Source organism: Maylandia zebra, linkage group LG16 (assembly GCF_041146795.1).
Source record: "Maylandia zebra isolate NMK-2024a linkage group LG16, Mzebra_GT3a, whole genome shotgun sequence".
In the NCBI taxonomy this organism is placed as follows: Eukaryota; Metazoa; Chordata; class Actinopteri; order Cichliformes; family Cichlidae; genus Maylandia; species Maylandia zebra.
This window is the reverse complement of record NC_135182.1, coordinates 31,116,628-31,143,619: the sequence shown is the minus strand read 5'-3', so window position 1 is coordinate 31,143,619 and position 26,992 is coordinate 31,116,628. Positions and strand designations below refer to the sequence as shown.

Below are 26,992 nucleotides of genomic sequence, written 5' to 3'. Positions count from 1 at the left end.
TTATTAGCCTATTCTTATCATTTATGTTTTTAACCAACATCCTTCTTGGATTTGACCGCTATTTTTATTTTCCTCACATTTATTTAGGGTTACAGTTTGCTCTTGAGAGAAATCTGTTGCTCTAGACCTGTCCGTGCTTGTGGATGGCTATATGGTATCAACACTACCTCTTTCACATCAATGTGTAATTTCCTGAGGAGCAAACACTGGGCAAACAAACCAATATTTTAATAACTACCTTGATTCAGGTAAATGAAGACTGACAGCCCTGAATTTGATCTTGATAACTCTAGTTGAGGTTAAATTCTTTCTAACTTCACAACTTCAATGTCACGTGTATTAAACCCCAGCAGAAAGTAGTCCTTACTAGGATGAAGTCTTTTTGGAAAGATGGTGTCCTGAACCGATTTTCAGCAGTGTTTTCTTGGCACAATACCCTGTAAGGTTAACTAAAAAGGGAAAAATAAATATATTTTAATTAGAACTGAAGTCTGAATGCACTCATGTTGTTATTTAACTGCTGGGCAGGGTGGAAGGCATACAAGCCATGCCTTTAGACTGAAATTAGTGCCTAAGCAGTTTGAGGTTTTACCTTTCCTCAGCGCTTTCACAGCAAGTTGGCACGAAAGTCCCAGAAATCCAGCCTCTCTGTTTTTGTAAGGAAGTATATATATATTATATATACAAAGGAGACTGTGCATAAAGAAGGGAGACTTGTAAATTAGCCTGAAAAATGGAAAGATACCATCACTTCATGCAAACATATTCATGTTCACTTTCAGGATCACCCTATGTGATGTTTTTGGCTCTTTCCTGTCATCACCCAGAAGCAAAATTTTACTGACAAGATTTAACACATTTTTCACATCCAGCTGTGAGTAAACAGGCATGAAGGTGGGGAGGCGTTTTGTGACCATTTGTTTGCTGCCCGGTTAAATATGGGCTGTATATTATTCTTATCTCCAGATGGAGATTTATAATTGTAACGTGTACTTACGAGAACTGTCCTACCTCTGAGTTATTTTCGAGCGCTCAGATTCCATTTCAGATCATATATGGCTGACAGGTCGCAGAAAAGAGCTTTAGCTGGATTTTAAAATAAATAAGTCATAAAAATGTAGCCAGTGGTCTTGCAGGCCTGACTGAGTGCCGATAGTTATCATGCTTGACCCTGTCGCGGTCACTCCCTTGTTTTTCATCTCAGGCTTTTTAGCAAATTGCTTCCTGCCAAAGCCTTGACATTTTTAGCTGAAATGTTTAGAAAAGGAAATGCTGCTGTGATTTTTGGAGATGGAAAGTTGCAGGTTTGTATATATAGACACTGGCAGTTTGCTAGGCTTCTCCAACAAATTTGACCTCTGGCTTCCTGAAATTCAAGCGTTATCATGTACTGTGTACTTCCATTCATCACACTTTAAAAATTGCACGATCTGCAGGGAAAACAAAGGAGAAAAAGACGTAATTTCTGCAGGTTTCAGCGACACATTTCTTCTCGATAAGGTCCTTTCAAATTACTCTGGATCAAAGTACATATTATGAGGGAAGTCAGAAGCTCATCGCTAACCAACACCAATGCTTTACCAACATTAAAGTGAGAGATCTGGATCCACAGCAGAATTTCATGTTATTCTTTTTCCCTTTAGTAACATTGTGTTTTTTCCCCCGAAGCTCCAGCTCTCCACCAGGTTTCATGAAATTTAGGTTTACAGTAACCTTGCTGAAACCCTACCATCACCCCAGCTACCTACCTAGCTGTCAGTTAGACAGCTACCTGTAGATGCTAAAGATTGATTAATTTAATGATTGCTAACAGGCGCACACAGCAGAATAAATGGAAAGCTGGACAGAGGGACTGGTGTCACTCACACGTTTGTAAAGTGTCATTTTGAAGCTTCAAGATTAGCAACTTGGATGTGTCGAATGAAGGGTGGATCTGACTTTGAAACCACATGCTCATGAGCATATTCTGGAAAATCTTCTTATAGAATAACCAGAATTTATAAAACTTAACGGCCTGTTTAATATGACCTGAAAGTATTGCCTGACACCATGAAACAACAAAGAAAGGTCTGCTTCCCATAGACTTTGATATAACTGCAAGTCATTTTTAACCACAATACTCCCTACTGGCTATTAAACAGGATGCATTAAGACTCTTCTGTAATGCTTCACTTTTCAGACCCACACACTCCCACTCTATTCTCATCTACCATTATTAACCCAAGGTTAAGAGAGAATCACACAAAAGGTTTTTAACCTCCCCCTACAAGAGGCTCAGATCCTAACTGGACATATTTGTAGTAAATTGCTTCTTTAAGCCCACTAAAAAAGTCTAAGTCATTCATGAAGAGGTTTGAGTGCATGACAATTCATTGTCGGAATTAGAATCAGCTGTGAAATTGCCACATATTCCCATATGCACCCGTTTCCCCAACTTCATATCAGCCCAGAGTAAAACAGATTTTACACAGAAGCACTCTGAGCGCAAATAAATGTAGCACAACAACATGAGCTAAAAGACTAAATAACTTTCTTGAGCAAAGCAGTCTATTACTAATGACGGAGGAATAAGAGACATTAGATTGGACCGTCTGTAAACACGAGGAAGCTGTAGGAGTGGGAGAATTTTTCTCTGACGATCCTAAATTTATTATTATATTAATCAAAAAACTGATAAAGGTCACACATTCTTTCAAACAGCAGTAAGACTATTCCATAGAGGTCACTGGCTACATTATCTATTGGGTGATGGTGGATGTGTTATATTTTAAAGGTTGTTTAGAGCTGTGGAATTAAACCTGAACCCTTGCACCTGCTCTCTCACTAGCTTTGGTGAACTAAAACTTTAAACCATCCTAAGAAACTGGCACTCTCATTTGTAAAGGTTATAATATTGAAACGCAGTCACCAGTGAGACAGGAATCACACGCAGGTCTTATAATTTCAGCCATTTTGTTTAATAACGTTCCACTGGAGACCTCCCTCACATGGTTCACCAAACCCACCGCCTCTTATTCAGCGTGGCCCGCCTGCCCTGCGCCCCTGGCATTTCCTGTGTGTAAAACAGAGTGGGCAACGCTGGCAACTAGCACCCATTTCCAATAATGGATACCAGATGAAGGGTGTGTGTTTAGGTATGTGCTGTATGTGTGCAAATCCTGCCCTAAACCCTAAATGAATGCTGCACCTTTCTAATTATCCAGCACAAACTCCAGCTTCTCTTTTTTTTCCCTCCCATTTTCTTGCTCTTTGCTTTCGCACAACATTAATCGAGCTCCAGCTCCACCAAGAGGTCTTTTATTTTTAGAACACGGGGACGATCTCCAAGACGCAAGAGCTCATCCAACATAAACAGATTCTGGTACAAAGAGTACTTGTTTAGACATTCTTAAGATTCTTCTGCAGAACATAAACTCCCCCCAAACTCCACCTATCTCAACATCTGCATGTATATGTGCACATACGCACATCTTAAAGAGTAGATGGCTCCAAATAAACAGAACATTCAGCCCTTCTCATGTTCCTTCATGTGGAAAGCAATATTCACTTGATGCATGAAGGTATTACTAAATATAACATTCAAATATCAGCAAACATGACATTGCCTTCCTTTATGGGTTTTTTTTTATGTGTGCAAATTGTTTAGGACTCTTACCTTGACTTCACATTTCTTGTGGCATGCGATTCGGCACACTGGAAAAAGAGAAAAGGAGAGAAAAACCAATTAACTCCACAGATCATAAAAAGCTTTTGAACATTATGGAGAAATTCAGACTGCGTGTTGCATTATGAGTGATGACGCTGAGCAGCTGTCAAGAAGACATGAAAAAGCAAGAGGTATATTCAAATTCCACAATGTTTGTACTGTGGTCAAAGTCAAACAGCATCTGCTGTTAGCAGGCTGATACTGCCACAGCAGCTCACACTCCCAGCAAAGGCTTAGAATTCACTGCTGTGAAGGATAACACACAGTGAGAGATCTCATCTCTGTGTCATCGGTTAAATGAACTTTTTAAAGTGTAATCATCACCAGTGCGATGATCTTTTTACTGAAGCATCTCAAAATCTACAGATACACATCAAAACAAACTCAGCCGGACATAATAAAGAAACCACTGTGAGAGTTTGGGCTGCAGTACTCATCGTCTCCCAGACTAAACAGCTTTCAGTGCAATGAATGAGTCAGGATGTTTCAGCCGTCTGTGCATTTGTGCGACAGGCCACCCTCCAGTTATCGATTCCTACACTGACCACACGACTGTCACATGAAGTTAAAAGATCTGATTTATCTCGAGGTCTGCAGCTGGAAAATATTAGGTTACTCATTAGTCCCAAACAACAAATGATCAGTCTTGATGCATGCTCAATTATCCAGGAAAGGAAATCCCGAAAAGTTGATTCTGTTCATCTGGACGCAGCGTTTCCAGTGGGAGAGACGTTTCGTCACTCATCCAATGACTTCTTCAGTCCCAGCTTCAGTGGTGCTGGTTTCAGTCATTGTGCAAATGTACTGTTTATAAGGTTGGGGAAACCTGCAGTCAGCTGAACTGAAGAAGTCACCTGGATGAGTGACGAAACGTTTCTCCCACTGAAAACGCTACGTCCAGATTAACAGAATCAGCTTTTTGGAGTAATTAATCAGTTTTCCTGAATTTCTTGCTCCAGAATATTAATCTTAGGCACCGTTTTAAAGATCAGGGACAGATTTTCCTCCTGTTTTTGGAAACTTTCCACTTTTTGAACATTTTAATTCTCTCACCTTTTTTGCTACAATAAAAATCCACGTCTGTCTGCTTCATTCCAACCAGTACCCCAATTTTTCCTGGTTTACTCCTGGATTTTAAGACCACCTTCTAGAGATAAGCCTTGCTCTTTCTCCTAGGAACCTTCTGGGATTTTTTTTAAAGCCTCTCAAACTTTATTCAGAATACTGAATGAAACAGCCGTTATCTTTTGTGTCACACAAGAGCGTCGAAATCAGTCATATTTGTTATTTTTAGCAAGAAGTCATCTTTTCTAAACATTTTCTAAAACATGACTGATTGCATGAGATGTATTCAGGTGATATGAAAAAAAGAACCTCAGTTGCACTCTCTTCAAATAGCCACTGCACCAGTACAGTATATGGTTAAAGCAGATCTCGAAAATTTCATCAAAGATTAAAGAAGTTGTTTAACTATAGAATTTCTGCACAGTTTTCACAGCTCCCCTTCTGTCCTCAAGGCCTCTCTGTGGACTCCCACTGGGCCACCAATAAGGGTCAACAAGAGAGAGCAGCTGGACCAGCGGCTCATAAATTCTCAGCTTCCCTCGAAGGACAGAAAACCAAAACACGGCTCAGCGTGCCGAGGTGTAGGCTTTCCAAATAAAGGAGAAGGCTGTATGCTTTTACTGGAACGCTCTACGCCTTATGTAATGAGTTTTTCTTCCTGTCTCGAGCCACATTCTTCAAAGCAGTTGTAATATCTGTTGTGAATAGTTGTCAAGTCATTGATATGAAACTGGGAGGTGGCCAGTCCTGACATTGTGCGAGAGTCAGATTGTGTGTTTTGTATTATGTTATGGTGGCAGTGCAGTGTTTTCCTGAACCCTATACTTCCTCTACTCTTGCTTCCTAAACACTATGTTCTCTCTGATGTATACAGATTAATCATACAGGATATCCCTGAAACACTCCTTTAGTTCCACGTGGAGTTTTCTCTGCGTGACCCTCCTTCTTATAAGCTTCACTCTATGAATGTCAAGTCAATGTTCCACTGGGGCCAGCAGTTTAGTACATACAGACAACACAGAAAGACTTGATAAAATGCTAATTCTCCCAGGCTTGTGTGAAAGACATATCTTGACATTTCTTGGCCAAGTTCAACTAGTGAATGGTTTTGCACTTGCACAGGCTTAAACAAATCTGCAACATAAAAAGTAAAAAGACCAGAGGTGGAAGGTGAGACTGAGGGAAGAACCTGTTGGATGAAACCAGAAAAACCTCTCAAAGGAGGCAGCTAGTATTCGCAGCCTTGCCTTATTGGTTGTTACCCAGCGCTCATGACCACAGGTGAGGGTTGGAACATAGATCTGGTAGCTGGAAAAGCTTTGCCTTTTGTTTTATCCCACTTTTCACCATGACAGTCTGCTACAACGCCTTCATTCCTGAAGATGCTGCACCAACCCACTGGCCCAGCTCCTTTCCATCATCGTGAATAAAATCCCAAGATACTTGAACTCAGGGGCAGCTTCTCCCCCAACATATTGGGAGAAAACTACTGTTTTCAAGCAGATAAGCTTCTGGAAACTATGAATTTAAGGAGATAAACAAGACTTTGTTGGTGCAGTGGCGCCTATTGTGTACTATTCTTCACAGCTGACTTACTCTGGTTGCCAGAAAAGCTCAGACTGAGCATTTTTCTTTTAAACAAACACACTTAGTTTAGTTAGAAGTCATCTTTTAATTTCAATATAAAAATCTATTTCAAACGTGCATGAACAATATCTAATGTCGGTTCTAAAGCAGGTTACGCTAAAACAATGACATACCGCTAAATTTGCAGCAGGTATCTTTAATGTTGGATAAAAAAAGCAGGGGTGTAAACTCTTTTCCGCCAAGATAAGTTTGAGAACCAGTGCATTTAAGAAGGTTAATGCACACGTCTCTTTTTAAGAGTTAATTTGACTGAAACTTATTTGGTTATGAAATGGTTTTGATCAAACTGTCACACAATGTTTATTTTTAAAGACTGTTTTCTTGTTTAAATATCAAGTTTCCGATGTGTAAATTACACGTAAATACATGCAAATGATCTTCTATCTTATCCTGTGACACATGGTGCTCTTATTGGGACTGCTGTGGCCTCTCTGATGTCAGCAGTCATGGTGTGGCTGAGTGTGTGTTGGTCAGTTAGCTCAGTAGGAAAACATCTGGTCTCCAGAGTGCGATCTCATGAGTCTGAGTCTCCCTCATGGTGAATTACATTTTGATGTTTTATACACCCAAAAATGACATTTGTTTTTTGTTCGTTTTATTTTGTTCTCAAAAATGATCAATGAAAAAGAATATGAGAAGTTCAAGAAGGATACTGAGGAACATCGTCATGGCCGCCCGCACAGCTTTTCAGTAAATGTTCTGTCAGTGATTATTCAACATTGTTTTCAAGAATCTTATTTTTAAGACATGATGTGACACTACAGTTAAACATCAGACACTGACAGAAAAGCCAATGGTTATTTGCTGAGAGGCTCAAGTTATCAAGGCCAAGAACACCTGATGTTTTACCTTTAGTCTTAAATGCTTTAAAAGATGACAGCTGCCTTTGGTGCAGGCTTCTTCAGTTCTAAAACCTGATGGAGAGTCACAGTTTAGTGGAGGTGTCACCCTGGATATGGTCCTGAAAGATGATGAACCACCCTGTAATTATGTGAGTCATTAAAGGCCACACATCCAGGGGACAAACTCCCAAACACAATTCAATTTATATAGTGCCAAATCACGACAAGAGTTGCCTCAAGGTGCTTTACATTGTAAGGTAAAGACCCTACAATAATAGAGAGGAAACGGAGAAAACCCCAAAAATCATATACAAGCACTTGGGTGACAGTGAAAAGACAAAACTCCCTTTTAACAGGAAGAAACCTCTGGCAAAACGAGGCTCAGGGAGGGGCGGCCATCTACTGCGACTGGTTGTTGTGGTCGTGGCAGACCAAAGTGACTGAACAACTCTCAGGACCACCTAGTTAAGTGCGCATGCGCCAACCAGCGTGCAGCCTGTTACAGTCGCTCCTGCTTTTCTCTTAGTTTAGCTCTTTTTTCTTACGTATTCTTTTTTTTTTCTGACTTGTATTTTCCTCCGTTTTCTATCTCTTACTCAATCATGTGGATTGAGAGAGTTTTTGTTCTTCTGGTGGCCGTGGAACTGTTACTTTTATCATGGAACGGGACCGCGGCACATCTCCTACACGCACGGACTGTTTACTCCAGAGATCAGCTGATCGCCCTGATGCCGGCCGGCTCGCTGGCCAGGCCCGCAGAAGTGCCCGCAGAAGTACCAGCTGAAATTTGGAGGAAAACACATCGGGGATGCAGAGGTCAAGGACAGAAGAGAAGAAAAAAGGTGACGGTGAGACAGCGGAGGCTCGAAGCGAGGAGGAGGTTTAAACCGTGTCTGCCGTCTATCGTGATGGGAAATGTGCGATCGTTAGCAAGTAAAATCGACGAGCTCTCAGCACTGGTACGGAGTCAGAGGGAATACCGAGAGTGTAGCCTGATGTGTTTCACCGAATCATGGCTGCACCAGGTCATTCCCGATGAGAATGCTTCCGTGGAAGGCTTCCACACTGTTCGGGCGGACAGGGACAGCATCGCTAGCGGTAAGCGTAAAGGAGGTGGGCTTGCTGTTTTAGTTAACAACCGGTGGTGTAACCCTGCCAACATAACAATCAAAGAAAGGATTTGTTGCCCGGACACTGAACTGTGTGCTGTTGGACTCAGGCCGTATTATTTACCCAGGGAATTCTCTCACGTCATCTTGGTGGCTGTTTATGTTCCCCCCTCTGCTAACCCCACAGATGCATGTGACACTATCCACTCTGCCATAGCTCGGCTACAGACTCAGCACCCGAGTGCCTTTATTGTGATCTCGGGTGACTTCAACCATGTATCAATGGACAATACACTACCAACATTCAAACAATATGTGGACTGTCCCACCAGGGGAGAGAAAACTTTAGACTTACTGTATGCTAACGTCAAGGATGCATACAGCTCCTCCTCCCTCCCCCCACTTGGTAGGTCAGATCATAACCTGATTCACCTCACCCCCCGCTATGTGCCAATTGTGAGGAGGGAACCTGTGACCACCAGGACTGTTAGGAGGTGGTCAGAGGAGGCAATAGCGGAACTACAGGGCTGTTTCGAGGTGACCGACTGGGAAACACTCTGTGAGCCTCACGCCGAGGACATCAATGGGCTTACTGAGTGTATCACAGACTACATAACTTTCTGCACCGACTCCATTGTTCCAGCTCAGACTGTTCATTGTTACCCAAATAACAAGCCGTGGGTGACTAAGGACATCAAAGCCCTCCTCAACAACAAGAAGAGGGCTTTCAGAGGGGGCAACAAAGAGGAGGTGAGGAAGGTCCAGGTGTTACTAAAGGACAAGATCAGAGAGGCTAAGGACAATTACAGGAGGAAGCTGGAGTGGAAACTCCAGCAGAACAGCATGAGAGAGGTGTGGAGGGGCATGAAGACCATCACTGGATTCAGGCCAACCAACAGCAGGGGAGCTGAGGGAGGTGAGAATAGAGCCGACGAGTTGAATCTGTTTTTCAATAGATTCGACACCACAGTGTCTGCTCCCACCCCCACAACCTCACCTGCAGTCAGCCTGGAATCCAGAGCCACACCACTGTGCCAGCCTCTCTCTTCACATGTTGCCTCCTGTGAGATTCCTGACACCCCTCCCCCACCCATCACCTTCACTCAATACCAGGTTGAGATGCAAATGAGGAGACTTCACTCAGGCAAGTCTGCTGGACCAGACGGAGTGAGTCCCCTTGTCCTCAAGACCTGTGCCCCCCAGCTGTGTGGAGTCTTTCATAAACTGTTTATGCTGAGTCTGAGTCTGCAGAGGGTCCCAGTGATGTGGAAGACATCACGCCTCGTCCCTGTACCAAAGACGCCTCGTCCCAGTGGCCCCCAGGATTACAGGCCCGTGGCACTGACCTCCCACATCATGAAGACCCTGGAAAGGCTCATCCTGGACCAGCTGCGACCCATAGTAAGACCACATCTGGATCCCCTTCAGTTCGCTTATCAGCCTCGTCTCGGAACAGAGGACGCCATCATCTACCTGCTCAATCATGTCTACACCCATCTGGACCAGCCGGCGAGCACTGTGAGGGTCATGTTTTTTGACTTTTCCAGTGCTTTCAACACCATCAGGCCGACCCTCCTGGGTGATAAGTTAGCAGCGATGCAGGTGGATGCTTCTCTGGTGTCCTGGATTGTTGATTACCTGACAGGAAGACCACAATATGTACGTCTCCCACAGTGTGTGTCTGACAAGGTGATTAGCAACACAGGGGCACCACAGGGGACTGACCTCTCCCCCTTCCTCTTCACCCTCTACACCACAGACTTCAGCCACTGCACAGAGACCTGCCATCTTCAGAAGTTTTCTGATGACTCTGCGGTGGTTGGATGCATCAGCAGGGATGATGAGACAGAGTACCGGGCTGTGGTCGACTCCTTTGTCACGTGGTGTGAGCAGAATCATCTGCAGCTCAATGTGGCAAAGACCAAGGAACTGATCGTGGACTTCAGGAAGACCAGGAAACACTTGACCCCTGTTTCAATTCAGGGGGTCAGTGTTGACATTGTGGAGGACTATAAATACCTTGGAGTACACATTGACAATAAACTGGACTGGGCTAAAAACACCACAGCACTTTACAGGAAGGGCCAGAGTCGTCTCTATTTTTTGAGGCGACTGAGGTCCTTCAACATCTGCCAGAAAATGCTGAGGATTTTCTATGAGTCTGTGGTGGCCAGTGCGATCCTCTATGCTGTTGCATGCTGGGGGAGCAGGCTGAGGGTCGCAGATGCCAACAGACTTAATAAACTGATCCGTAAGGCCAGCAATGTTGTGGGGATGGAGCTGGACTCCCTCAAGGTGGTGTCGGAGAGGCGGATGCTGTCCAAGATAAAGACAATGTTGGATAACACCTCCCACCCACTCCATGACATGTTGGTCAGTCACAGGAGCTCGTTCAGTGAGAGACTGAGATTACCGAAAAGCACCACTGAACGACACAGGAAATCATTCCTGCCTGTGGCCATCTCCCTGTACAACGCATCCACTTAACACACTGTTTACTGCTACAACTACACATGTTTCTTTTCCAAATATTTATTTATAAGTGACTTATGTATGTATGTATGTATGTATGTATGTATGTATATATATGTATATATTGTACTATTCTTAGTTAGCGTATTGTCTGTCTTGTCTTAATGTTGGTTTAAAATGGAGTACTGTAACAAAAAATAATTTCCCCCAGGGATCAATAAAGTATTCTGATTCTGATTCTGATTCTGAAAACAGGCCAAAACCTGAGACTCTCCATCAGTTTTGGAACTGAAGAATCCTCGTGGATGAGAGCTGAAATGTCTTCATGAATCAAAAAGAAGTCCTATTGCCTTTAGCAATGAAAAATGGCCTGGATGCGGAGAAGCTACGCAAAACTCTTTACTTTTACTTTGATGCACTTTGAAGTCCTTAATTTTGCTCAAGGTCAGAGGTCATGTTCTCTGAGCAGCAACTGTAAGGATTAAGGTACAACCTACAAGGCTTTTCAGGAGACTTTAGTTTTTCTTTCACATCTAACCCTATATTCTTTGGAATGAGAGAAAAGTTAGGGGTTTAGGAGTGGGTACTTATCAGTTTTAAAATCTATCTAGGGTTAAATTAACATACGAGAACTTTATTAACATTATTTACATCAGGTGCACAACACAGTTCAATGTGAGCTGCAAGATGATAAATGTAAGATAAAATATGTGTTCACTGGTATTTCAGTGTGCAACAAGAGTATGTCTACAAACTGAAACCTGAGAAAGTGAGAAGCTTCCTTTTTAGATCCAAAAAGTGTACTTACATCATGCAGAGGCATTTAGTTTCTATTTAAGCGCTCGCTGGACTATATTTGCACACGTGGGGGGCTTTTTTGACTTCTTAATTAGAGGCCTTCAAATCTGGGAGGCACCATGAAATCCTACCGGGATGCACAGCGCATCCCAGAAAGTTCCCAGAGTGAAACTAGAAGGGTTTGTTTCTACAGCATGACTCACATAATCTGTCAGGGAGCACCGAGATCGACTCCAGACAAAAATAATGAAACACGTTCATTTAGATGACTGTCGATTCCCGCAAGGCTGTTTTCTAAACTCACGTGGGAGCTTGTAAACCTTCTGCTTGGCTTTTGTCATGTTTACTTTCATGATCAAAATTGCTATGAATCATTATTTTCTTATAATTTATTGTTTTTTCCATCTAAACCACAGCTAAATCCGCCATAACTGCCCGTACAATGATGTAAAACAGAGCAAAGTACTAAAATCTCAATTGCTGACACAATTTGCCCACAAAGCCCATTTAACAGAGGCTCTGCAGTTTTAAATCATGCTGTATAATCTCACCGATTTGTCATGGACTCTTAGATGTTCTTGTTCTCTGAGCAGGCTACACTGGCTTAAAAGTGCAGACTGACAATCGATTTTTGACTTTGGAAATAACAGAAACGTCATCACAGTGAGGCCCGGCAGCTGGGTCGGAGCTTTCTGTCCAATCACGTAAGCTTCTTCATCAGCTTAAGTGTTTTTCAGCATCAGCCTTTTATGGTGACGTATAGCAGATGAGAATCCTCGATGTTCGGAAACGTGCATCTGTGTAATCTCATGACAAACGGGAATGCTCATAGGATAAGAAAGCTCATGTCCATATACAACTGGAGAGATCCATGATGGCTTCTAAATGGATCGGGCGCTCTTCCCAAAGCCACAGTAAGAAAGTAAGAAGAAAAGTTTAACCAGTAAATATTTGATAAATAGCTTAAACAATGATTTAGCTAATTATTGGTGGAAAAACAATTCAGAGTGGACCTATTGTGTTTTTTGTTTTTTTAACTCTTAGACTCCACTAAAGTAGCTCTCCATGATTAACAGTCAAAGTAATCTTGATTTAACCTTCTCCTGGTCCTTACACTGACTCAAACAAGCTCTACTCCCTTTAAGGCCAAGCTTCACTCATTAGTATGACTAGCAAATGTGGTGCTGTTGGGATCTGCCCTTATATGGTCAATGTTGAGTCCTATACTACTGGTCTGACAAAGTTTGGAGCTAACTGGAGTCCCTTCTAGCTAAGCTGGGAAGGAAGTTGCTAGTCATAACTCACCTTCATCATTTAAAACTGATTTATTATCATCTAAAACTACACATTTTGTTTTTGAGCAGTTTTGCAGTATTTGCAGTTCAAAATAATCCTTTTCATTATATTGGACCGTGGTGCAGATGTTTTAGTCCCCTGAACACCTCCATTTAAACCAGCGTTCTCCTGATTAGAGCAGAAGGTTTGAACAACAGGTGCGAGTTCTGTGCCTATAGCAGAGGCTGTGTGCCTGACACGCTCATAACAGGGATATCCAATCACAATGACCACATAAAGAGCCAGGATTAGAAAAAGCTGTCAGACTCAAAGTCTTTAGAGCAGTGCGAAGCTTGAGCGTTAGGTCACAGGTGGCATCATTTAAAATTTTGACCATGTTTAATACTTGCATCCCGCACTGTAAGAGCATATATGTGACAGAAAATAAGAAAAGCACAGCAGGATCCCTTTAACGCTCTGTAGACTTGTGTTTCAGCGCTACACATGTGATGAGCTGTGACACAAGTCGCGTGGAATGTTCTCATGTGTGTGGAAACCAAACACACTTTGCTCGATAAGCATAAAAGCCATGTGCTTGTCCATCAGGACGATGTCCAGCACCGTCCCCCGTAAACAACTCTCCTGGGCCACGTGGGAAGAAGTAAGACTTCCATATTGGGTGTGAAAGCGTGGAGCCCGGAGCGCTCAGGCTGGGCTTTACCTTGTTAGGAAGTCGGTGCTTTGGAGAATAAACAGAGCAGAAATGTTCCTGCTGGAGGGAGGAGAGGAGGGAGAGGAGGAAAGCAGCACAGTGATGAGGAGGGATGGAAGATGAGGAGAGAGAAGATACTGGAGAAAAAAGACATCTGTGCAGAGGATGAGTAATAGAGCGAGGGGGTGCAACAACTGCTCATATCAATCATTGAGAAGATGAGAGGACAGCAGGGATGGAAGTTGATCAAAATGAGGAGATGATGACGAGTGTGGAACGCCGGCTGCTATCTGAGTCTGGGTCTGTGGTATGCTTTACGACATCGGAGGGAGGGGGAGAGAAGGGTTATAAAGAGGCGGGTGATTTCCTTCCCCTGGTCCCTTGGAATGAGCGTACAGTCCCACAGGGCTGGGCTGGACCCCTTTACAACACAATCAGAGGGGCAGGGGTTGGAGAATTTCCTCTTCCTTCACCCTCCTCACTCTCACTCTCTCCATCCTTCCTTTTTTCATTTGCTTCCCATGCACAAACACGTGAGCACCAACACGTGTACATATGATGCGCTAACATACACTCTACATCACTCGTGTGTGTACACACACCAAATCCCTGAAATCACGATTCCTTAAATGTTTTTTTTCATCAGTTTTACACCTCTTTTTACACTGTAAGCGAAGCTACAAGATAAAACGTGAAGGTGGATGGATGGGTGGGTTTATTAAAGTAAAAACAAGAATGTCTTTGTCATGCTAAATGACACGCCACTTGCCCAAGTTTGAAACATTGTGGACTGGTAGGCATTTCCAGGTCCTATTTTAACCAAACATGAGTCACGAGCCATTCATCGTGAATCTCACTGCTTGGAGGTCAGTAAACAGCCTTGTGATGCATTAACACGGCCTTAACACACGGCCTGATCCCAACGTGTCAGGGGGACAAAAATAGCAGCACTGTGTGCAGGAAAGTCTCACAGTGACAAGAAACTTTTGGGGACAAAATAATCATTTTGAAAGCTTCATGAAAAAAAAGAATCTTGGAATCTCAATTAGGTGTTTTGTATTTACATAAAATATTCATGAACAAACACACTTTTAAAGCTGCAGTGTTTAAAAAGAAAGGTCTCCCACAACATTACACCTTTTACTTTTTTATATCAGGTAAAATTTAAATTGCACCACTGCATCTTCTGTGGGGTTTGTCACTCTTTATACTCCCTTACTTCATGAGAGGAGAGTATCACAGAGACATAAATTCTGAAGCTTGAAAAGAGAGCCCAAAGTAGGCTCAGGAGATCGGGTTCCCCCTCAGACCGCTCAAACATAATTATGGATTTTTTAATTGTTTATTTCTTTGGCCAAAGACATTTAAATACACTCCCCCCACCACTCAAAAACCAAAACAAAAAAAAAACCAAACATGTTTTCTGCCCCAGCTTCAACTCCATTTATAGGTTGTAAACACCAAGTGTGTTTGAATTGGCATCTCTGGGTGTTTTTACTTGAAAGAATGTCTACTCAGTGGTTAGAAACCCACACATGCGGTAATGTTTTTTTTCCCTGTAAACACTGAAGAGACGGGACTTTCAGTGTTTATGATGAAGATGTCTAGCAAATGCAGGTGGGATATATAACATTTAACCTGCTTAAAAATATATATTTTCCATGTAATTATGTGCAATATGTGGAGAAAAACTGCCGAATCTCGCTGTTAGTTTGAATTATTTTTTCCAAGCAATGTCATCCAAATAGCAATAAAATAGCAAAAGTAATAATACATGCTGTGTTGCATAATTAACTGCATTAAATAAACAGAATCATCCATAAGCCAACCACTCATTTTGGAGTTTGTCTTAAAAACTGAATATTGTAGACAAAACAATTATCTTGTCACAAAAGTGACTCCACAGACGACAGCATTAAATCTTCTATTGTTCCAAACGCTTGAAAACCTGCAGTAAATTTCTTAATTTCATCACCTGATCCCTGTTGCGTGGTGCAAAGAATGCTATGAATGTGTCTACACATGCACTCTGCTTGCACCAACCTGCAGTGCACTTGCTGCATTTTCTGTGTACTGTAGCATTAATGTCAGTAATTATCGGCACCCAGCCACCTCGATCCATCTTTTGACTCACACAGGGTGTCATCATTTAGCCCACATGTTTTCCCGAGCTAAAATCCCTGCCTGTGCTGGGTTTCTGCGGGTAAAGCCCCACCTTCATTCAGCTGCTCAGCGTTTCTTAACTTGGGAGATCCCCACAAACATTGCAGGGGAGTTGGATAAATCCTGAGCAAGAGTTCCCATGGACTCAGATCTGTGTCATGAGTTTGCTTCTTCCTGACAAAACAGGACTTCTGTTTGTTTACTCTTGTGTCTGGTTGTGTGTGTTTCACTGTGAGTATTAGTCTGACTTTGTTTTGTTGAAACAGCTGTTTCCCTAAAACAATGTGCAGCTATGGAGAAAAAACACAGGAAAACACTCAGGATTTAAGTTTCTGTAGAAGAATTCTGGAATTTTACAGTCTGCAGCAGATGTAGTGTGAAACAAAGACCTCTGCTGCCACCTGGTGGTTGCTGAAGTCCCTGAATCTGCCATGTTTTTCAAAACGTTGAGGTTTTGTTTTTTTTTTGTTTGTTTTTTTAATGGGGGCTCATGATAAGGGAGGCGTCCAACTTTTTGTCGGACTGCACGGCGCTTTTATCAATTGTCTCACATTTTGATTGCCTCTGGTTTACAAAAGTGAACATCTGGTAAGAAATGTGTGCCTCAAAAAGTGACGTGCTGATCTGTGCATCCCTTCTGAAACCCCACAGATGAACACAAACTCTTTGCTCTTCAGTTTGTTGGGAGCTGGTTACCCTAATCATGACCCAAAGAGCCACAGTTTGTTGGAATTTTCTAAAGTGGTCCTGAGCAGCAGTGCTCCAGGCTTTCTGAAGCACTTTCAAAAGGTTTTCTTGGACAATGGCAGCTTTTTCTCCAATTTTCAGTCCAGTTTTGCACCTGATTATTTTCAGAGGAATGATCCTTTGTTGGTTAAGACTTAGGTGCCAAATTTATGCCTGACTGATTCCTAAGTCGAGGGATGAACCACTGTTATGGTTACACATAACAGACAAGTTAGCAATGAATCAATTTTAAATTGCATCTTAAGGCTTTGTTAGTAGTCCTGGTCGCGGAACACTGGACCAGCTCTTTATCCTCTCCAGGATACTTGAGGGTGCATGGGAGTTTGCCCAACCAGTCTACATGTGTTTTGTGGACTTGGAGAAGGCATTCGACCGTGTCCTCGGGGTGTCCTGTGGGAGGTGTTGCGGGAGTATGGGGTGTCTGGCCCATTGCTACGGGCCATTCGATCCCTATACAACCGTTGCAAGAGCTTGGTTCGCATTGCCGGCAATAAGTCGGACTCGTTCCCGGTGGGTGATGGGCTTCGCCAGGGCTGCCCTTTGTCTCCGGTTCTGTTCATAATTTTTATGGACAGGATTTCTAGGCGCAGCCAAGCGGCGGAGGGCTTTCGCTTTGGTGGTCTCAGAATCTCATCTCTGATTTTTGCGGATGATGTGGTTCTGTTGGCTTCATCGGGTGAGGGCCTCCAGCTCGCACTGGAACGGTTCGCAGCCGAGTGTGAAGCAGCAGGAATTAGGATCAGCACCTCCAAATCTGAGGCCATGGTTCTCAGCAGGAAAAGGGTGGAGTGCCCACTCCGAGTCGGGGATGAGTTCCTGCCCCAAGTGGAGGAGTTCAAGTATCTCGGGGTCTTGTTCGCGAGTGATGGGAGAAGGGAGCCGGAGATCGACAGATGGATTGGGGCTGCAGCTGCAGTAATGCAGACGCTGCACCAGTCCGTCGTGGTGAAGAGGGAGCTGAGTGTAAAAGCGAAGCTCTCAATTTACCGGTCGATCTACGTCCCTACCCTCACCTATGGCCACGAGCTGTGGGTAGTGACCGAAAGAACGAGATCACGGAGACAAGCGGCAGAAATGAGCTTCCTCCGAAGGGTGGCTGGCCTCTCCCTTAGAGATAGGGTGAGAAGTTCGGCCATCCGGGAGGGGCTCAGAGTAGAGCCGCTGCTCCTCCACATCGAAAGGAGCCAGCTGAGGTGGTTCGGGCATCTGACAAGGATGCCCCCTGGGCGCCTCCTGGGTGAGGTGTTCCAGGCATGTCCCACCGGGAGGAGGCCCCGGGGCAGACCCAGGACACGCTGGAGAGATTATATCTCTTGGCTGGCCTTGGTATTCCTCCGGATAAGCTGGAGGAGATGGCTGGGGAGAGGGAGGTCTGGGCCTCTTTGCTTAGGCTGCTGCCCCCGCGACCCGGCCTCGGATAAAGCGGATGAAGATGGATGGATGGATGGCTCTGTTAGTAGCAGCCTGTCACAAAACACATGACATGTTCACATTTCTTTCTACAGAGCTGAAAACTCTCATATCTCAGTATGGTGTGGAGTGTGGGAGACCTAAAAAAAAAAAACTATCTACAGCAAATGAACAGTATCTGAAAGTCATGTTCTTAAGAAAGAGTATAAAGAAGAGGAAAAAAATCCAGGAAAGACACGACACAGGACCTGAAAGAGTCTTCTGGATCTTCAGTTGATCCATTTGATGTTCACTGAAGCTTCATCAGAAGTGTCTCAGTGAAAGGACGGCTGTGAAGAAGCCACTGTTAAGCTAAGTTCACTTCATTAAGCTAAAAGAAACGGGGAGAAAAGGGTGGGGTATGCCAAATTACGCATTAGTGGCAACAGGTCTGGTCTGTCGGAGTGATGTGTCCAAATTTGAAATTTGCGGTTAAAATTGTGGAATCATCATTCGTCAACACTGATAAAATTGTGAACATCACACCATCAGATTTTGATCCACCATGCAATACCATCTGGAAAGCATCTGATTGGCAACAGCTTCATTTTTCAGCACAGCAATGACCCCAAACACGCTGCCAGTGCAGTAAAAGCACACCTGGATAGAAAAAAAAAAAACACACACTGGAACACTATCAGTCAACATTATTGAAGCAGCTTGAGATCATCTTGACAGAGAACAGAACAAAAACGCAGAAACATCCAAAGAAGAGCTTTGAATGTCTTTCAAGAAGTCTGAAGAACTATTCCTGAAGACTATTTGAAATTACAATACGATGCCTCAAAGGGTTCAGGCTGTGCTGAAAAATCAAGGTCCTCATACTAAATATTGACTTTCAAGCTTGTTAGAATTGTCTAAACCCTGTTTTTGCCTTAACACGTAATATAAGGAAATAACGGGCATCTGAAGACTTTAGAGCAGTAGTGTAAATAATGAAAAGTGTATCACGTATCACGTTCTATTCAGTTAAATTTAAAACAGCATAAACTCATCAGGGATTCTTTTACCTCTTTTTACAGCCAGGCTTGCCCCCTGCTGGCTAACATAAAGAATGTCAGTATGTCAGGGACAGATTACATTCAACTGAACAGCATCAGATATGGTTGTAATGTTTCCATCAATCCAGCTGGTGGCTCCCTGACTGCATGAACTGATTTGTAGAGTTCACCGGGGACTGGTTTGTTTCCTCGTCTATTTGAACAACAAGCAATGTGCGCAGATTTCTTAGAACTGACAAGAAGCTAATGCAGGTGTGAGTGTTACAGAGTGTGAAGGTTTCAGAAGAAGAAACTAAATCTGTACAAAATCAACCCCGTTGTTTCTGACAGCGCAGAGAGCCCATGTGCCTGATCACTGCTCACTGAAAATCATTGTCCCATCAGTTTAGCAGATTAGTATAACGACATCTGACAGGGAGACGGTTACTTTCCATCATCTTCATCAATCTGCTCTCCTCGTTAAGCCAATGACTTCTGTCAAAGCACGGCATCACAGCTTCGTACGGTTTGTATGCGTGCGTACATTTGATGTGAACTTGGGCACTTGCTGCACAAATTGAAGTAAGATCTTACTCTGCTGGCGAGTAATGAGCCCATTTTGACACGATGCTGTAACACATGTTTTCACAGCCTAAGAATTTCTTAGCATCAGTGTACAGCTCCACGTGCAGGCAGTTCTAGTTGTGCGTGCATGTGCGCATGTTTGCTTGATGTGTGATAAGTGTGCATACTTGATGTGTGAGACGTGTGTGCATGTGTTTACCTTCACTGGGGTTTGCTACATACCAGCTGTGTGAGCTAAGCGGTCAAGAACAGAGCAACGATAACCTTCACTCTTGGTAACAAACACACACACGCACCTGCTATAGTAGATTTTCTCTGGTCTGTGGAGAGGACCCGTGTGCGGTCACAAAGGAGTCGCAGAGCTAGACTCTTTGCAGAAAAGTGCTTCTTATCAAACCTCCACCATTTTCTAAAAAATATTTTGGAGCTGCAGAAGTTTTATTAACTGCCTATGACTCTTCTGCCAAATTCTCAGTTGGATTTTACCTTTTAAGGGCACAATAGCAGCTCTAATGTACTACACACGAACATCTCTGTGAAAGAATATAAAAGCCAGTTCCTGCCTGCAGGCCCACCAAAACAGACGGCCTTTTTTTTTTCTTTTGTTTTGTTTTTTTAACTGGAAAATTTCGGCCCTGACCTGCGTCAACATGCTATTGTCGAAGTAACTAACACCTTGTATCTTAGCAACTGCTGAAGAGAGAGGAAGTGGAGGTGCTCCTGCCATTACGCGACCATGTGACTGGAGAGTGTTGGTAAACAAGAGCAGAAACAGGGAGGGAGGTACTGCAGGGCGATGGGAGTGGAGGTTTTGTTCTGAACAACCATTTAACACATGTTGGGTAATCGGCTTATTCACGATCTGGAAGAGAGTCCGATGAGAACACCGAAAACAATCCTCATGTCTGTTTGGTTACATGTGCAGAAACACGGGAAGCAGGGAGGAAGCAGGTGGCCCGCCTCCATCGAAATGCAGCAAAATGTGCACAATCAGCACCTAAAGCTCATTACCGTTTGCCCAAAAACCTCTTTACACTGAAGCGGTGTTATGAGACACACTGACACTTACATTTGTCTATTTTGTGTCCACAAGGTCTCCAGCTGACTACCTTTGTTCAGATTTCAGCAGTATGCTCATCAATTCTGATTGTCTTTTGATCCTTTGACCTTCAGATTTGTTTAGCAAAGCGCACGAGATGTTTTTAGAACTAAAAACACATGTGCAGGTTTTTAAGCTGCTGACATTAGAAGGACAAAGTCATTTGTGGTTTGGGTGCAGCACAATAAGACTGCTGGACCGCCACGTCCTGCATTAGCAACATGCTTTTCCTGTTAGGTGCTCGTCAGTGCTGCATAAGGACAAAATTAAACATTTTCATTAGATATGGTGGTTGTTTAGACTTTTACTGCCACAAGACGCATTTTAAAACTACGTGGGAACGATTTACAGAATGGTGTGCTCTGTTTTTGCACAAAAAGGAATGAGATCACAGATACAAGTGGCAGAAATGAGCTTCCTCCAAACAGTGTCTGTGTTCAGGAGAATCATAGCTAGGTATTCTCTTTATTGCTGTTGGGCAGACGACATAGAGGGTGCGTGGACTACCAGATTAAAGGACAGCTTTTATTGTCAAGCTATCAGACTCCTCAAAAGCAACACCTGACACTTCCAATGGATAGATGGAAATTTTATGTGCTGTACGTTTTCTGAACGAGACAATCATGCTTCCAATAAAGGTCATTTAAAAAAGAAACCATAGGTTATAACAGCAGCTTTGTTTTCTGTAGCAGCTCAGTCTCACTTTTTATCATCTTTAAACCTGATACTGTCCCACTGTATTATGTCTATGAAGGTTCTCAGTCATCCAGGTCAATATAGTCTAAGGAGCTTGGATGGATGGATGGATGGATGGATGGATGGATGGATGGATGGATGGATGGAAGGAAGGAAGGAAGGAAGGAAAGAAGGAAAGAAGGAAAGAAAGAAAGAAATCTTTTCACACAAGCGTCTGAAGACGTTTCACCTCTCATCTGAGAAGCGCCTTCAATTCTAAGGTCAAATGTAGGGAATCGCAGATTTAAGCCCTACAGCAAATGCATACCTTGAAACTAAGCTTACCCTAATGAAATCAACAGATTATGTATTTAGATTTTACACAATGAGAATACACTTTTCAAGTGTTTCCAAAGCCCGAGCTCTTAGCTCTCTTAAAATCAGCTGAGTGCTTCTTTAAGTCTAAATACTTTAAATGTATCTGGGTACCATATTCTGCATCCTTGTCTCGTTGCTTCTAGTTTTGGCAAAATGGGAATTTAATGAATCATATGACATGGAGACAAACGAAGGAAGAGAAAAACAGAGACTGCTAGACGTCTGCTGTCTGAGCAGACAGCTGTCTCCTGTTCACTTTGTGTTGTCATCGTAAATCTGTCTCTCACACACACACACACACACACACACACACACACACACACAAAGCCAGATACAAGTAGGGGAAGAGAATTATACTGAGGTAAATTAAATCAAAATAGAGTCCAGTGAAGCCTTGCCATGATGGTTTAGTCCTCTAATAAATCATATCTTACAGGCGGTGGTCCCAGGTGCTGTCCTGTGTCAGTTTATGAGAACACTTAAGGGCTGTCTCCACACACAAGTGTATGCTGTTTAACCAAAACAGACTGACAGCAGCAGTGAGTGTGCGTCACATAGAAATACATCTTTTTGGGGAATGATTTATCATTTTCTGATCACTGCAAAGTGCACCAATGGAGATCTTTGTGGCATTTTAATGGAATTATTTGGCTAATAACAAGGTTTGCTACAGGAGACGGTTCATTCAAGAAGGCTTCTACATCAGGTTTTTTTTTTTTTTTTGAGTATTTTACTTGTCTGTCAATTAGCACTTATTAGCAATAATCTATGTATATTGCCCATACACATGTAGTTTGCCTACTAAGATTTGTAGAATTAGCTAACTTAGCCTTCCACCCTCTCATCCAACAGCAGTGTTCAGGCTTGTAAATGTAGCCCAGAAACATTTTTTTGAACAGTACGTGTTGTTATTGTTGCGTAAGCAGCAGATGCAAGTTTGCTCCTGTGAAATACAGCATCCTATGCAGAACATGAAGGCTAATGTGAAGATTTAATTACATAAATTATCCCACCAAACACATTCAGAACACCTGGAAGCACAAGTTAGATCAGAGGATAAAGCAGGTGTTGAAGTTCAATTATTTTCTAAGCCTTTTATGATCCCGGAGGAGAAGACTTTACTGTGCCAGCATAATCTGCTCCTGCATCATTTTGCTTTATACTTGCAGTAGACACAGTCACCTAAAGACCTGCTCTAGTATCGCAACTGAGGAAAAGATTGTGCTCTTCTTCTGCTCTATTTGTTATGTAATAGGAGATATAACCACACCTTATATAACCGCACCTCCTGAGCTTTTGGCACTTTTTTAACATGAGCATTGCACAATAATATGTCAGACTGCCTTTGAGGAGCTGATAAGATACCAAAAAACAAGTAATGTTCATGTTTTTCTAAGCTACATCAACCAATCCTGTGTCAGTTTTGGGAAGATGCAAACTAAATATCCCCCCCACTGTGTGCCAACCCACACATCCAGCCTTTTCCACATGGATTCATTTGACGTTATCGGAGTGAAAACAGGCATTTCCACAACAGCACGATGTGCCAAGCAGGCCGAGGTCATACATGCTTCCGTTTTTGTTTTTGTCCTGCTCTGCACACTGGACCGAAAAGATTTACTGCGTCGAAATGGTCAGAAAACGGTGACCACATTAACGTCGGTTACTCCGTCTCAGCTTCTTTCCTGCGATTGTTTGACGTTTTATGTTATAAGCCTATCGCAGTAGTTTCAGGTTTAAAAAAAACTGTAAAAACATAAAAATAACCTCAGAAGGGTCCTGGCTATGTTAGTATATCCATTTAACACAGAGACACCCTGCAGTGTATATTTTTAAATGAGAAAACATGCCTCCATCTTTATTCTATTAATAATGACTGCACCAATGGAACGATGCGAATCAATCAGCCGTCAGTCAACCACATTGTCTCTTCAGTAAACTCCATTAAGGAAATTGAGAAGCTGTTAACCTTTAACCCTCCTGGAGCTTCTTCTGCCGTCCTCTGTCACTTAACTGACTAAATCCCGACACAAAGGCGACCCCAAGTAACCTTGGATGACCTCTCATTTAGACCACTGACGGATGTGTAACAGATATTGCCTTCAATGTTTTCCTGACTGCAGCAGTTAATATTACCATCCCTGTGTGCCTGTTAACTCTAGCTCGGGGAGATTTAAGTGATCAAACAGAGTTTAGATTAGGAGTCTAACGAAAGTGTTTTGCAGCCTGTTTCCAAAAAACATAATGCAATCATTTGTAAATCATTTTAATGCTATAGTTTAATGAAAAAATGCATGCAAGTAGCAAAAATGTATGCTCATTTTCTATTTGAAAATTAAAAACCTGAAACGGTAAAGAATTTAGGGACGAGTCTGAAAGCCAGCGCTGAGTGGACTCAGGTGGTATTTTATTAAAAACAGACGTATTTCTAAAGTGGAAATCACCACAAGGACTCAGCAACACCTCTGGAACCCATCATCAGTGAACACAGTTTGCTGCTGAATTCTAATTAAAACTGTCTGGATTGAAAATTTGCGCAAATTCTTATTAGTGCCTGAAGCTAAGTGACCTATTCCAACTGTTGTGAAGAAGTACATGTATAACATGTGCTGGTGGGGGCTTTGTAAGGTGTGTATTACACATTGTAAATGGGTGTATTTTAACCATAACTCAGTAGCTTTTGCTCAAAACCGTAACAAACAAGTGAAAGCAAAAACTTTCCAAGGAGTTTCCCCCCAAAGTCAGGTGTGTTTATGCCTCTGTAGTCGTGCCTGCCTGCTCCGAATATGACACTTCTTGGGACCTAAAAGTGGAAATGCTCCTTCAGGTGTTCGTCGTATATGTAGTTTCAGAAATGGTAACATGGTTCAGACTGTAGAAGCAGGGAATCAACTCAACTGTTTAGTATGAGGACTTCTGGACAAAATGCACACTAGTATAGATAACAAGATCTGCTTTCTTGTCTGAAAATCGAAGTATGTAAGTCTGACCAATCAAAGTGAGCTGAACATATTTTTGTTCGTCAACTATCCCAGAAATGGTAGGTCAGACTGTATATGAACCTTGGACCCTGAAAATATTATCTTAACCACAAAAAAGGAGGATTAAGATAAGATCCTTTTAACTACAAAACAATGCTTGGCTCGGCTCACATAGGCAACAAACTGAAACTCTTTGAAATGCTTTCTAGCTAAGTGGTAATGAGTGCAAATATTAGACAATTTTTACAATTTTATTGTTTTGTTTTTATTGCTTTAACATTATTGTTGTGTCTAAAATAGGTCTCTTTTAAATGAGACTGAGTCTCAATGGGATTACCTGTATAAATAAAGGTTAAATTAAAAAAAAGAAAGATACTAAAGGTAGGCTCATCAACAAAAAACGTTAACAGAGCATAACTCTGCTTGAATTCTGTCATCATTACGAGGAGAGCTGCTGGGGTGAGTCCTGATGTGGGTGCTTCAGGACAGGTGACTGACCTCGGCAGATGAATCCGTCTTGGATGATGGTTTGTTTGCAGACGCTGCAGTGCTTTGCCTTCTTGAAAGTCTTCACCCGGAACGTGTGGGAATGAAGAGCCTCCAACTCCTCTGGCTGCAGTCAGGAAAACAACAACAAAAGACAAAAGAGGAGGAATGTTAGTTTAAAAAAAATGTTACAAGCTTCACTGAGTCCAGGTGGCGTGAGTCATTGAGCGGTATTTTTATGGCCAGAAGATCATTCAAAACACAAATGAAATCATTTTATAAGCTAGACAATACTGAATCTATAAAGTCAAACTGTAAATCATATATCAACCCTTACATTCATCTCAGGAGCAACCCCTCCTCCAGAGGCAAATCATTACAACTAAGTTATTTGTGCTTAAAAACTTTGCTTCAAAGTCCTCTAAAGTCCTCCCAGGAAGTAAAGCTGTGGGGGTTTAAGCTGTCAGAAGCAAACAAAAAACGAAAACACTGTCTTATCTCCTGTTTTTCTTTCTTTCAACCACCTCCTACTCCTTTCTCCTCCCCACATTTGACCTGTCATCTCTTTGCCCTCCTTTGCAGGTGTGTTACACAACTCTGGAGAAACTTTATCTCCCAGGCCTGTTAAACATCCCCGAGTGTCTGTCTGCAGCCTGCTGTTTTTCCTTCACCATGTACCATCCAGCGTCCAGCCCTTTTCCTGCCGGCTTTGTAAACGCAATTTAAGGTCGTGACACACACCAAACACAAAAGTGAGACCGACTCCTGCAGGGTCTTTGTGAGAAACGTGCGTCATATTTCCATAAGCCCCCCCCTCTCCCAAAATGTTCAATCATGGGAAACGTGACATAATTTTTGTTGTTTATTTGCTCAGCTGGTCTCAGTTTGTGTCTTAAGGGAATAACAGCTTAACAGATTATACTGTTAAAGACACTTTTATATTTAATTAGAAAAGGCTGAAATGCATTGGGCAAGAACTGCAAAACAAACTTACACAACACTGACAGTATAGCACCATGTAATACCTCTGCAATCCTACTGAATTTTTCTCTGTAAACGTCTCCATGCACGTGTAGGATTTTTTCATGCATCTAAGTGCCTCAACTCTACATACCTTCAGTACTGGGATGAAAGAGAAAATGGATGTGTTTTCAACACAGGAAGTGCCCGTTAGCATGGCGTTCAGCCATGAGGCTTCCATTAAGAGTGTGTGTCTGTGTGTGTGTGTGCGTGCACATGCCGGACAGGACTAAGTGACCATGTGGTTGGCATATTGGGGGACTTCTTGTACAGGAATTCTCAAACTAGAAGACCACAGAGACATATTGAGCATGTTAGAAGGAAACTCAAGTAGTTCCCTCTCTGAAAGAGCTGCCAGACCACCAACCATCACAACCTTAAAACCACTAATGCCCCCCTCCGTTTTTATTCTTCTCAGTCCAAACAGAAATCTTGTTGGAAGGCAGCGGAGTGAGAAATGACAGCACAGGAATAACGCTTCAATTATAAATCAAACTAAGTATCTGTTGGACTAAGTGTGTAGTCTGTTCCCATTTAACTGCTCTACAGTAAAGCTAACTGGTCATCAAAGTGCTACACTCCCTGTAACAACAATAGCTGTAATTTCTTTGCACTGTTAGATATGTAATTCCAGAGAGGTTTGGATTTACATGGTTTGGTTTTTAACAGTCTTTTCTAGATTTGTTCTGGTCTGTTTTGTACAACTAATAGGCAACATCAAAGGCATCATCGGAATTGTATGATTAAGCTTTCTTGGAACTTGATTTATATTAGTGATTTGCACTGTCTGAGCCTGGATTTCC

At 42.6% G+C, this 26,992-nt stretch overlaps 1 protein-coding gene across 12 annotated transcripts in view; it reads right to left on the bottom strand.

Moving 5' to 3' along the window:
* tns1b (tensin 1b) overlaps nt 1–26,992 on the bottom strand; it is a 197,548-nt gene that overhangs the window by 108,645 nt on the left and 61,911 nt on the right. For all 12 annotated transcript variants that reach the window (XM_012921274.5, XM_012921275.5, XM_076875269.1 and 9 more), the window contains exons 2-3: nt 25,182–25,296; nt 3,656–3,693 (exon numbers count right to left, since the gene is read on the bottom strand). In XM_012921274.5, coding sequence (XP_012776728.2) covers nt 3,656–3,693; nt 25,182–25,296 — 153 coding nt within the window. The remainder of the gene's footprint in view (nt 1–3,655; nt 3,694–25,181; nt 25,297–26,992) is intronic.